The 15,122-nt window shown below is 33.3% G+C and overlaps 1 protein-coding gene across 5 annotated transcripts in view; it reads right to left on the reverse strand.

Moving 5' to 3' along the window:
- Positions 1 to 1,465: 1,465 nt before the first annotated feature.
- Positions 1,466 to 15,122, reverse strand: part of LOC106870730 (zinc finger Ran-binding domain-containing protein 2) — a 34,481-nt gene continuing 20,824 nt past the window's right edge. For 4 of the 5 annotated variants that reach the window (XM_052967184.1, XM_052967185.1, XM_052967182.1 and 1 more), the window contains exon 8: positions 1,466 to 8,367. In XM_052967184.1, the coding sequence (XP_052823144.1) occupies positions 8,226 to 8,367 (142 nt within the window). In that variant the 3' untranslated portion in view covers positions 1,466 to 8,225. The remainder of the gene's footprint in view (positions 8,368 to 15,122) is intronic. The other variant, XM_014916903.2, reaches the window with a different exon arrangement.

Raw genomic sequence — 15,122 nt, forward strand, 5'->3', positions numbered from 1 at the left:
CACATCCACATTGTAGGGAAACAAACTTCTTAATACACAGCCACACCTGTTGAGTCTTCTTTATTTCCATCTCTTTATCAGTCTTGATTCAGATGGTCTTCTGGTCACCTTTAAATCATGCAATCAAGCCAACAGTGGAGCCTCTAAATGGTCATTCAACCTGCTAAAAATAACAAAGTTTCCTCAAATCACTCCACTTGGAAGAAGGTATGTTGAATAATATGAACCTGCACAAAGAAAAAAATATAGGACAGTCACAGCTGGAATGCCTTTCATCCTCAGTCTACTCAATCAAGGTTTACCTGGGATTAGACAGTTCCATAAGCCTCTAAATGGTTGCTTGCCAAAACAGGGTCAGCAAACTGTCATGTTTTATGGTCAAGCCTGTGTAGTGGAGACATCTGGTATTCTTGACCCCAGACAATATCCCTGCTTACTGCTATCAGGGCAGAGATTACTGTCTGCAAGTGTGAGTCTGAGTGCTGTTATAGCACATCTCTCATCATCCTCTGGGGGAACACCTTTTCCATTTTGTCTGCTGGACCCATGAGAAATATTTCTACATTATAAGAGGCAAGATTTTTCAAAATTAATTCAAATAAAGGCAGTGTCTTTCATTTATACAAAGAGGCAAGATTTTTTTTTTTTTAACTGGCTGGTAGTAGTAGTAGTCAGTCTTGGTAGTTTCAGTATCTGCTTCTTTCTATTTCTGCCTCCTCCCTCTACCACTGCATGCAAAATCCAATTTGTCAGTACTTAGGTAAGGTAGAAACAACATCTCCATTCCCTCATCCATGAAATAAACAAGGAAAGCTAAGCCATTGATTCTGTTTTTGATTTTGTGGTGCTAGAGATCAAATAGAACAATGGTGCACTTCACACTGGAAGCTTCAAAGTAGCATTAACACCTTGGTCAATAAATGCTTAACCATATTTCTGAACAAATTTTAAGTGCTTGAATAATATTTTCTAAAATAAAATTCAGATCACCAAGGGCCAATGGGTTTAAACTACTGACCCTATTTTATGTCTGATATCTATCAATTTGGTACCTTAACTGAAATCCTGTTAGACTTGGATTAGATTCTCAGCCAACTCACTGCATATGTTGAAGCTGAGCCATATCAATATCACAAGTCTGAGAGAACTTCAAAAATCATGGGCAGACATGCCTCTCCTTATAAAACAAAAAAAAATTGCATTTATCTATTTATTCCTATACATTTTACATGAAATAATTCAGTCCTTACACTGTAAACCAACAAACTGTTTTTATATATCTAGTGACATGCAAGATAAACCCAATGCCCTGCACAGAAGGATCAAACTCACAATTTTTCAGCCACTATATTGGTACAATTTTTTTCAAGTATGATAAATAGTAAGATATTGTTGCTGGAATTCACTGGCAGAAGAATGGAAAAGAACAAGAGCAAAATTTAAAAAAACACAACTAAGTCTGTGAAACATTTCCAAAGAGTTTATTATTCACATGAAAAGATAGTTCCACGAGAGCTGTCCCAACCCATACCTATATCGTACCTTTGATGTCCATCCTTTCTACCTACCAATCTTCCAAATTCCCTCCTGACTATAAGCTAGAAAATAAGGCAAAGAGTATGGTTGTATTTGAGGAAAAACACTCACACACAAAGTCATTCAATCCATCTCAACAGACGAAAGAGAACATGTAAAAGTCACATACACACAGTAAACTCTAAACAACAAATCTGTGATTACAATTTAATCTGGCAAGAAGCCTTTCCTTGCAAGCATAAGTTGAGTATTTTGCTCCAAGGAGACAATACATTGATAGTGAATTCTGGACTGGTGACATGAGCATGGTTTCTGAAATTGTCTAAGTATTTCTCATATAGGCAAAAAGCCTTACATCTATGGAGTTAAGGTAATTGAAAATATATGACGTTCATGCTTATCCCAACGTTAGTGCTATATGGGATACTAAATCAGGTTGAAGACAATAGGTTTACCAATAACTTACCTCTCCCAGAGTGGTCATCACCACAGTACAAGGAAATAGGGATGAGAAGTAGTAACATTCATGCATTGAGGAATTACTCTCAGATGTTACTAATTATAGTTCAGTAAAAGGTCAATTAAATGACGGTTGTAAAACTGACTTTAATCTATAATTTTACTGATATATAGATATTTTTCTTTCCATCAACATCAGAAAGTGCTATACACATTAACAGGCATTTTGTACATAGGCACAAGGCCAGGTGAATGGTAAACTGTGATGTTCACATATCTCGAGTGAAGTGAAATGGCAACCATGTTGTATTAAAACAATTGCAAACTTGCTTAAGAGTAGTTCACACTGATATTCAAGTCAAAGTGCCACAATTGGAAGGGTGGCAAAAGTCAATAAGATCAACCCTGGAAGGATGAAAGGCAAAGCTGAAACAGCAAGATAATCAACTAAGAAAACAGCAATGCAACTTAATACCACAATGGTCTGATGCTCAACCAATTCTGCTAATCCACTGCCATAAATAATGATAATGAACTCTAATGTAAGCACAAGGTCACTAATTTGAGGGAAGGAATAATAGCTGATTAAATTGACTCCAGAAGGATAAAAGTTAAAGCTGAGTCAGCAGAACATAAGAGGGACATAACTAAATACTGCAAAGCACACTGCCTGTCACCCTACGGATTCTTCCAATCCACTGCCCTATAAACAATAAGAGATCTATAAGAGATTATGTGACAATTCAGAGGCAAGCAATATTTCTTCCTTACCTAGTTACAAATTTAAATTCTATGACTGAACAAACATGCACCAGTAAATATGAAACTGGATAAGTGTCTTTTGTAACAAGTATGCACTTTGAATGCAGACATGCATGTGCATCAAATGCAGAGTTGTGCCATTATTATGCAGTGTTGTGAAAGTACAAATTCAATACATATATATATATGGCTAAAATGTCCAGATTTCCAGAAACAGCCAACCTCATGGACAACATATAGTAAAGGAAGCTTTTGTGTGTGTGTGTGTATGTATATATATCTTACCCAAGATATGCTGCATGGCTGCAGCACCCCAACAGCCCCTAAGGAGTTAAGGGACTTAACACACATATATATATATATATATTTAATCCTTTATATTGAACACTCAATATTTCATCTATTCAATACTTTATTTCATTGTACCATCTATTTTTATTTTATATTATATATTGTATATTCCATATTCTATACCCCACATTGGTTTTGCAGGAATATAAATAAAACATAAAAAACAGACAGTGTTGGAACTCTTTTAAACAAAATAATATATATATACATATACATACACACACACGGAAAAAAAAATCAAAATGAGGGATGGAAATTCTTTTATCAGCCATAGAGACCAGGCTACAGCATTGTTTCAACACGATTGCACCAAAACTGCATTTATCTGCTTCCCATACCTGATATGTGTATTTCTATGTATATTTATCCTCTTCTGTTGTTTTGAAGTTTTGATTTTTCTCTAATGTTCGTGTTGCACACAGCCTCAACATTTTTTCATGTGTATGCACACATGAGCAGTGGCATTAATCATCAGCTTTGAATAAATAAATTCTTCTACATATATTGAGGAAATTTTCTCTGTATATATTTGAATCCATCATTACACTGAGTTTTCTATTGTTATTACGTTCTTTAGACTGTAAAGAATATCAAAACAACTGGAAACTTCAGTGATGAACTGGAATCATAATTTTCAGTACTCTTGTTTCCAATCATTTGTACACACACACACATACATATAATGTGCATGTATGTTTATGTTCTTATAAAAGGTATACATTGTTTCCAGTGAAAGCATGAAGGGATAGTTAATATTCATTGACTGATGCTCAATGAAGCTCATAGTTACGTTTTTACAAAACAAGTTGTATGGCTAACACTTTTGAAGCCTCTATTCACCTCTGCCCAGTTCACCCAATAAGTTTAAACAAGATTCTGAAATTGAAATTGTCTTGCTACTACCTATGCTTGTCTTTTTCTTACAAGAGATCTTGTACTGAACAATATAAAGATTCCACATTATTCTGGAGTTCCTATATAAGCCTACCATGCATATATAACATTATCTACACATCCTTTATATACACCCATATACTGACCTCATCTGCTTTACAATGAGAAATAAACATATTTCTTTTAAAGCTGTGAAAATCTACATTTGTTAACTTTACATAACTGAGGACTTCTTTAAAAATGTAATTGTCTTTGTTTTTAATATTTATATGTGACTGCGCATTTAGGTTTGTTTTTCCATGCTAGCATAGGTTGGATAAGGATGTATTTGAGGTAGGATTTTATAGCTGAATACTTTTTACCTGTTTTGCAAGTAAGGAATTATTTTCTTTTTATCCCACAGGCTTTAGAAAGTGCAGAGAAACTGGTTATGTCAAAGGATTGTAAATATTATTCACTGTTTTACACAAATAAAGTCATGGGATGGCTATGTTCTAGCATATTCACACATACACACACACACACACACAATGGACTTCAGTTTCCATCCACCAAAATTAACTTAAAATGCATTGGTCAGCCCTAGGATATAGTAGAAGACACTAGCCTAAGATACCGCACATTGAGGCTGAACTCAAAACAATATGGTTGCAAAGCAAACTTCTTAACCACACAGCCAAGCCTGTGCCTATATATATAACATATATATCAGCAGTTATTAACTACATCACATGAAGCAATGAAACATGAAATGGATACAAAGGTGAGAGAAGAGAGAATGAGTTGTCGTTCTTTTTCTTTCTTGTTTCACCAAACACCGGTTGTTTGTATCAATAAAGGAAGCAGTGTTACCAAAGAATGGACACAGGAGAAAAAAATATGAGTGAGAAGTGGATATAATGTCATCATTTAGATGATGTAACTAAATAATATAAATGTAGAGTTTAGTAGATGAAATTCAAACTAAGGTTCATGTAACATTAGAACTACACATTACCAGCAGCATTATTGAACACACACAAACACAACAGGTATATTTGTTGGAGGACTGATAATCACATAATGATGAGATCATGTACATATATCCCAACACACAAACATACACACACCACTTTTTGATCAATTATGGGCATAGTTTTGAACCAGCCTACACACTGACTGCATCTCCAGTCTCACAGCAGGATAACATCAATCGGTCAACTTGATGCCATGATATTGGCCAACTTGGTTAATAAGACCAGCTATGTCTGGTGCACAATGTGACTATATATTCTGGGGATAAGCAATATGACCGAAAGTGTACTGTAACAGACAGGAGGAGGGTATTAACTATTTCATGTCTGATTGTTTTTTAAGACAAATAGCACAGCAAGAGAGGAAGAGGTATTAAAATTATCACCATCATTATTACACCAGACTCATCAAAGTAGGAGTATTTCTGTAAAGAGGATATGTGATGTTACTTTACTAAAAAGCTTGAGAAATGAAAGAAAGTCATAATTAATTAGCATGTTGTTACTTCCACTAATTGAAAGATTACAGAAGTAACATATACAGTCAAAGGTGTGTATGAATGTATTTATGTGTGTATATGTATGTATGAGTGTGAGTGCATATATATATGTATGTATAATGAAGAGAGAGTGAAGAAGAGAAAGAGAAACAAAACTAAAAGGAGGGACACTAGCAATTTTTTAAATAGACAAATGGTGGCTGGAAAGGAATCAATGTTTGGAATAAAAAGTGAAAAAAAGGGGAGTATCGGGGAGAGAGAGAGAGAGAGTGTGTGTATGTGTGTGTGTGTGCGTGCGTGCATGCGTGTGTATTCTGTCTCTAACTGTTGGTGTAAGTGGAAGAATGGACAGCTTCTCTGGGTACTGTATATTGACGGCAATTCAGTATCAGCTCCTGAAATGACAACAAGGAAGTGAAATCTTCATGAATAGATGAGCAATCTTCAATTTGGCAACAGACTTTTATAAAATACAATTTCCACATTTGTTCTACATCCAAAAGTCCTCTACACTTGGTTAACCTAATAGATCTACAAATATTGATCAGATTCAATTCTTTCTATCATTAATTTCAATCAAGGGTTTACACACATTTGTTAATACAAATCAAGATCATTAGCTGAAGCAATACAAAGACTCAGGCTTGAAAGCTGTTCAAGTCAAAGAAATTTTGCATAATAGACCACAAGTGTGTTGCCAAGTTTTAAACATTTTGGAAACAGATATGGGAGATTTCTACCTTGCTTTTAAGGCAGGTAAAAGTAGAACAGTAAAGTAGAATAATCAAAAATCAATACTACTTTATCTAAAACACAAACAAGTATTTATAGTTATGTACAGAATCCTTTACTGTTCAATCCATATATTATTATTTTTTTTAAAATTTAATTTTATACTGATGCAATTTTATCTATTTGCTTGTATTCTTATAGACATATACAATTTTTAAGGAATAAAAAGTTGGAAGTTTCTCAGACTAAATCTTCAACTGAGGAATTTATTCGGGGTTAAAATTTGAAGGAATTAAATCACATGTCTTAAAATGGTGATATCTTTTGATTAACCTGAAACAATTTTGACATAGTGTTCAAAACATGATTATATTAATCTCAAAAACATTTTAGAGGGTGACAAATTTGAACTTGGTATATTATTGCTATCTATCTGGTTAACCCCTGTGAGACTCAGGACAATGAGATACCAAGCTAATTAGAATACAACATTCAAATCAATGTTCTACAGATTCGGTTATCCCGATTACCCTGAAAATTCTTGAACATTGTATTAGAGTGAACAATAAAAGAGGCCATCATCAAATAGCATCAATGTTTTTAGAAGTCAACAGGGAACAGTCATTGTAACTTCACATTTTCTAGTTCCTTTGACTTTTAAGTCATTCTGGAGCTTTGCAAAACACATTTTACAGGTTAATTATGGTCTAACCAAATGTAGTATTAGCTTTTATGAACCTGCTGACTTTACAATGGATCCAGATAAACAGTGATAACAGACTGGTTAGTGGTGAGTGCACAATATCTCTTAAAGAACTGCAGTATTGTTTTAATAAAGTAAAATTGGTGTGTAGCATCTATTCATAGCTTTTAACTTAGTGCTACCAGATGTACATTTAAATGCAACACAATCTTTAAGCCTTTACATGGTATTATTATGGACACAACTTGTGACAGGTGGTGTAGAGTAGCAATAATTTACTCAGAATTATTTCACTGACTTTGCTGACATGAGACAGGAATGTCATAAACATCAGAACTACTCATTTTCAATCCTTTATAACATGTGACTTTTTTTTTAATCCTGAAGTTGGTTCAGTGGTTTTTGGAAAATGCTGAACATCACGACTTCACATTTCCTAGTCCCTTTGTCCTTTAAGTCATTCTGGAGCTTTGCAAAACACATTTCACAGGTTAATTATGATCTAACCAAATGCAGTATTAGCTTTTATGAACCTGCTGACTTTACAATGGATCCAGATAGACAGTGATAACAGTGGTAAGTGCACAATATCTCTTAAATTGAGTACACAGGGGATATCAAATAGACCTATGCAAGGAATATAACTAATACACATATAGATAAAACTAAGAACTTTCATAGTTGCAATGAAGCAACTGGGTAAAAGCCATCCAAACAAATGAGATTTAGACTGAAACAGCCCATGGGACTATGTATAAAATGTTATCTTGTACATCTTTCTAACTGATTGACATTCAAACAGCTCAAACTTCTATTTGAATGCACTAATTGCAATAAATAAATAAATAAAAATTAAAATAGATAAAACAAAATACATGGATCAGAATTTCCAACAGCAAAGCAGCATATAGTATGTATGCAGAAATATGTGTGCATGTATGCATATATATACATATATAAATATATACATACACACACATATACATACAGCTAAAGTGCAGATTAAAAACTGGTGGGCAGGTGTCTATTATTTTTAATATTTGGCTTAGAAGTTCCATGTTAAAAGTTTTTGTGGCTTGTGATTTACTTAAAGGAATTTCATATTACAAATATTTGATGGGCAGGTAGGGTTTGGACAGTCAAACATTTAAAGGGTATTTTTCAAGCTATACAAAAGGATCTAAAATTAAATTTAAAAAAAAAAACAACTAATATACAGAAATCTGATCCATGCATTTATTAGTTAAAAATTTTTTTTTCTTTTTTTCTTTCTTTTTAGTCAATCCACAAATCAAACCTCGACCGATTGGATCCAGATTTTCTGCTTTTGGATCTTGAGCCTGATCTGGAACGTGAAGACGACCTAGAGCGGGAACGCCGTCTTTTTCTAGAGTGCTGCCTCTCAGTTGAGCGGGACCTGTTATAGACCATGTAGATGTTATAGTTACGTAGTCACAGCACACACACAACACATACACACACAAAAATATATGGAAACATTCAAAAGGAAACGCAGTTTAACCCTTTAAGGATAGCCATAGTTTAATTTCTGACACTTAGGACCAGACTCTTTATTCTTGCACATATTCAAACCGAACATCAATTACATCAATGTTAACAATCTGGAAGGAACTGCAGAGATTACAGGCAGTTCCCCCTCTGACTCACTGATTAATTTACAAAATATAAAGAACTTAGTCTTAAGACATGGTTCATTGTCATGGTACATTACAAAAACAACAATAGAAAATAATACCTCTCTTAAACAATTTAAAAAAATGTACACCTCAACAACTGCATTAAAGATGGTGAAATTGCAACCATCATTGAAGTAGTTTTTTTTTTTTCTTTATTATTATTATTGAAGATTTTAGTCTGGTAGAAACAAACAAAACATTTGTTTATTATACCAGTGAGCTATATTACCTCCATATAAATATGCCCATGAGAGAGCCTTTACATGGCCACTTGACATACTAGAAACATCAGTCAAATCTTCCACCAATCAAACCCCTATTGTCTTAAAAGGGGAAGGATATACACTGCTTTGGAGGAAAAAAGTGGGGTTAAATAGGCTGGCTGGATTGGCAACATGTAATAATTTATATAACTAACCAAACAAATCTATTCAGAGACACGAATTATCATTGTTTATATTGCTTAAATTGACTCATGTTGATGTATTGTACAAGTCTTCTTAACCATGGCTATCCTTTAAAGATTAATTAAGTAATACTGGTAATAAACAAATACCACTAACAAACAAGTGATATAAATAACAGTAACAAAATAGTTATACATTTCTGAAATTACATCAAAAACTAGAATTTAAAATATAACAAAAACAAGCAAAACTGTCTCAATGAAAAAAAAATGCTTTAAACAGCTGTAAAACATTGAGTTTAAGTATGTGCATACACAAATTTTATATATATATATATTATATATTATATTATATATTGTATATTCCATATTCTATACCCCACATTAGTTCTGCAGGAATATAAATAAAACATAAAAAACAGACAGTGTTGGAACTCTTTTAAGCAAAATAATATATTCCTCTATACACAATCATACAAAAAAATCCACCTTTTTTTGTATTTATTTTTACTCGCATATATATATATATATATATATATAGTAGGGTCTCCATATGTGAACATAATTTGTTCTAGAGTCATATTTGTCAACCAAATTATTCAATACATGAGTAACTGAAATACATATAAATAGAGATAATCTTTCTAAGTCAAACCCAAACATCACACAAAAGCATAAATGATGTTTTATTTATCCATTCTGATCCAAGATTATGTTTTTAGTAAGACATATGAGAAATATTTTCTTTAAAAAATATGAACATCTGTAAGCTACATGAAATGCATGCATGCATTAGTCTACGAGTGGTTTGCAGTTCAAATTTCAGCTCATTGGCTGAATAAAATTTTTTTCAGAAAAACTGTTCGCCATACAAGTTGTAGATTTCACTTATACTCTCCTAGCATGTAAATACATGCATAGTCTACTCTTAGTTCAAGTTTCAGTTTATGCGGAGTTTCATTTTCTTCAGAAAAACCATTTGTTATTTAATTTGTTTGTTTAGAGAACTGTTCATATACAGGTACCCCAGTGTGTGTGTGTGTGTGTGTGTGTACATACACACACACACACCACATACATAATTTTACAGCTGAATAAAGTATACATTACATTCTCTCTCACACACATACATAAAGTGAATATGTTTACAGTTTTAAAAGATTTTATAAGAAACTCTATATTAAATACCTCAAGAGAACCAAGTATCACAATGAAATACATGTAATTAAAAAAGTAGAATGTGCAATAAGAATAAGACTTGACTGTGTTCAATAAATTACTTATTGGCAGAAGATAGTAGTAACTAATGCTGTCAACACAAAGATAATGATTACAAGCAGGTTGGACTGGAAGGAAACAATGATTGTTTAAGGAGTGGTACATAATTCTTCAGAGTAATAGTATATGTCAGATCAAAACTTCAGTTTAATAAGTGTGGGAATGGGACCAAGACAATAAATTGGAGAAACAATGTGCATGAGCATGAGAAGGAATTTCCAGAAATGTGAACTCAAAAATAAGTGGTTAAGGTGCTGTTATTGCCTTAAAGGAACCATGGAGAGTGGAGTGAGCTGAAGAAGTTTTGATTGATGTGTTGTTAAATGGATGAACTACCTACACAAGTGTTATACATTAAAACTGAGTTAATGCTATTTTCTTAAGTCATCTCTCACTTTTCTCATGCATACAAACAGAGCAGATTAGAAAAAATAGTTAACCATAAAGAATGAAAAGCACCAACAATACATAAAGGAGTTTGGATTTGAAGATTTCTGAAATTCATGTAGAAATGAAACTAAGGATATAAGACAGATTTTAAGATATCATGAAGGAAAGAAAAATGGCATTGGATATATAAAGAAAATAGCAAATGAGATCCATACTATTCTCCAATTGAGAAAAATGCAAACAGCAATGGAAGAGTCTAAGGAAGCTAGCTTAACTCCTATTTAAAGGATGACATATTTTACATTTTACATTAGAATTTATGGAATATTAATATTTAACAACAAGGGTTAGAAGTAGACACCTCATCAACTGTGATTTTATGGATTTTAACAAAAAAAAAAAAAAAAAAAAAAAAAAGTTTGACTTGTTGATAAAGATAGAAATTTTCAATCAAATTTTAAGGAGCAGCAGGTTTCCAATATTAAATCTTACAATAACAGGACTAATAAACACAAATCCATGTTGTCTGAAGGTTAATGCAACAAGATTTCATCAAACTTAAGAGGCCAAATTTAAAGAAGAAATAATAGTTGAGTAAAAGAGAATCAAATATTGATTTTATAGTCAATTAATGAGCAGATGTTGAGTACTGAACAACTGCTTGTCTCAGAACCAATAAAAGTAACATGCTGTAAAACAGCCGATTTTGTTAGAGTGAGCACACTCACATAATAGATCTATCTACTCAGAGTTAATAAACTCCATCCAGTAGCAACAAAGATATCAACAATAGGTTTTGGTCATATTGGGAGTTTCTGTGTGATCATGTGATAATAGCAGTAGAGTTGCTCTCAAATCACACTGTCTTAATAAGAAAGAACATAGTGAAGAATGTAGACAGAGATGGTCATAGCTGGATCACCTTTAATTATAAGGTTGCTCAAAAAGTGCTAACTTGAAACTAAACAATAACAATAGATCTTAAGATAAAAATAATTTACTGAAAAAAAAAAAAGCCTAATCTTCCTCTAAATTTACACATATTTTTAATTTAACATTCTGGAACAAAAACAAGTGTTTAGAGTTTAACAACATTGAACAATAAAAAATGTAATGTCAGTTATAAACACATACACAAATACATACAAACATATATATGCATGTGTGTCTTCAAACATTAAAAGCACACAGTACTCACCAATAATTGAAATAAAAGGGGAGGAAAACAAAGAGCAAGAAGGAAAGCAACAACCAGTTATATATAGAAATGCATGAACAGGCAATGATAATACTACAATAATTTGGAAATAAATCAGAGCTTAGAAAGTGTTCTTAACATCTAATCTTACAGATTGCTAAATTGTAAATAAACAGGGACAGCTGTTATTTTAAGTGTGTGTATTGGGTACCATACACACATCTATGTGTACATATATATATATACACACACACATAGATATGATCAATGGCAGAATCATTAGAGCATCAGAAAAAATGCTTTCAATATTTGTTAAAGTTCTTTACATTCTACATTTAAATTTCACCAAATAAATTCTATCTTTCAGTATATAGGCACCAGTCTCTATTATGTACTGACAGCAAGTTACCTGAATGAAGTTAAAGACAACATCAGACTACTGATGTTGTCTTTAACTTCATTCAGGTAACTCCTGCGACAATATTGGTACCAAGCTGTACTGGCCCTTGTCTTTCCTTTGGACAATATCAGTGATATGGAGAGGGACGACCAGTTGCAGAGACAACTGCTGGTCTTCCTTACAATCTTGCCCAGGCCTGTACTCTTGAAAACACACACTTATGTTACTTCACTGCATTCTATCAATGGAGGCTGAAGCAAGACATTCCAGATTCAGGTTCTTGGTCTTATAAAACATACAAATACCAAAGAAGAGAGGATATACTAATCAGAAGTGATTACATTATGTCAAATTGTAGTACTTACATATGTCTATTACTTAACATTGATTTTACATATAACCTTTTTTTCATTCTCAAACTATTATAAATATTCTCATGTTTTATAGTTTAGAAATGAACTTCAATTGTTAGAGTATCTTTATTTGCAACAGACACATAACATGGAGACAGCATTCGTGTACTATATGCATCACTCTCCTTATTGTTTAACATCAAGCCCACTCATAAGCAGACCTATAATCAAAGATGTTCCAAATGTGAACATCCTGTCCTTTATCCAGACAGTATACCTAACTCAAAGTATCCTACAGGGTAGAATGCAATTTGGGATTTGGCTGCTATATCTATTTAGCTCTCATCCCTCTCCATGCTCTAAAACTATAGCAGAAGTCACATTTGCCATTATAAGCTAACAAACATTCAGGTATTATAAATTACTAACAATGCTATCTGTTGATTCTTGGAGTATGTTTACAGCTAATTAGCCTGATACCAGGAAACCAAGTTCTATGTGTTCAATGGTCAGCAATTTAACAGCCACTCCACCCACCTTTACAGTGTATGAGGTGAGTGTGTGAGCATCCAGTGGATTCATTATTTATTTGCTGTGTTTGGAGGAAGAAGTGATGTCCATGACCTTTGCAGGCTCCCTGAGACTAATGAGCTTCATGTCTTTATTGTTCTATTTAGACTACTGCAGATCAACAACATCTGCAGGAAATACATGGGCAGAGAGAAGATTCTTGAAGGCTGATGTCCTAAAAAGGAAGGACTGAGCATAGAGGTTAATGTGTAGTTGGAAGGGAGGTTAAATGTGTAACAAGGGTGATGAGATACGGAGGGATGAGTGGGTTGGGGTGCCTGAGTGGCAGAGGTACAAGACAAACCAGCTCTGAAGAACAGAGTAGTGATAGAAGAGACAGACAGAGGAGAGAGAGTATGCCTGTGCACTAGAGGTTGGAATGTGTTTGTGAATGATTGAATGCAAATCAGTTAAGTGGCCTGACCAAAAATAAAATCTGTCAAAGAGCTGAAGAACCAAGAGAGAAGTCAACAGCCAACCATACTTGAGGAATATATGGATGCACCAAGGTGTTTGGCTATTAAAATAGACATTGTTGTACAACTAAGACTTCCTTGGGAATGTATATTTTGGATGGATGTATCGATGGACTGGATCAAGAAGAATCAAGTTTTGGCTACGCAAATGTTTCAATGTCAGTTCTGAGATACAAACTGCTGATTAATTTTAGCATCAATTTGTCCAGCTGTGACAATTTTGAAGTCACACACATACTAATTACAACTTAACTTAGGATATATACACAACAGACGGTGCAAAAATAAAGTTGTATGTTGCTGGTAGATATTTAAGAACCAATATACTGGAGCGAGAATGTACAACAGGAGGTGGTGGATGATTGAACCAGTAGAGAATTAGACCACATATCATATGGTTCTGGAGCTGATAAAAAAAGTACTGGACAAAATCCTTAAAAGGGATGCAGAAGCAACATGTCTAAGAATGAGCCAACAAAAGAGCCCTTTCCTAGTTGCTGGACTTGCTAGAAATAGCAGTGAAGTCTACCTCAAATCACACACTAACATCTTGAAAAAATGACAATTTAGTCTTAGATATACTGTCTGAATAGAAGTTTGAGATAGTCACAGCAGAAATGTATGACCATAGATCTGTCTGTCCTATAAATTCGCACTTGGAGTTAAATAACCCAATGATTGAATCAAGGTAAAGCAATAAAAAAAATATCAGAATTTGAACCAAATATCACAGTCTGTTTTAACTAGCCAAAACTGGAATGTTTCAATAACAAAATATTAAAGAAATCAAAGCGTTCACTTTAATCAGCCACCCAATAGCAGCTTTCCACTGGTTTTCCTCATAAAGATATAAGCTATAGATGGAATAAAAGATGTTTAACACTGATAACAAGACAAAGTGTATTTGTGTGTGAGTAATATCTTTTTTTTTACAACACTATTGTTAATTCTAGGTGCTTCAAATACCACATTTTTAGGGAAGAAACTGACAAAATTGAAAGCTTGGACAAGCTCTAAAGAGTCATTACATTTGAACAACATTACTACATGCATGCAACTATTATCTGGGGCAATTGCTGCAGAATTACTGACATTTAAATAATTTAAGCAAATTTAAATTATTTTTTTTTTACATCGAACATACTCCTTACCCTTAAAAAAGCTGAAAAAAATCCCCTTTTTTTGTTGCATATTGATATTTTAGGTTATAGAGAAACAAAACCGTTGTCACCACCATCAGTCAGCACACACCTTTTTCAGGACTTATAAAAGAGACATTTTGCTTTGTGCATTTGTATAGATATGGGTGTACACAAATGTTTAAAAGTTAGAAACTAGATATATTAAAAGAAAGAAAGACAGAAAGACAGCCACACACACACACACATAAAAAGAAAATTAATG

The sequence above is a fragment of the Octopus bimaculoides genome, chromosome 4, assembly GCF_001194135.2.
Source record: "Octopus bimaculoides isolate UCB-OBI-ISO-001 chromosome 4, ASM119413v2, whole genome shotgun sequence".
Classification (NCBI taxonomy): Eukaryota; Metazoa; Mollusca; class Cephalopoda; order Octopoda; family Octopodidae; genus Octopus; species Octopus bimaculoides.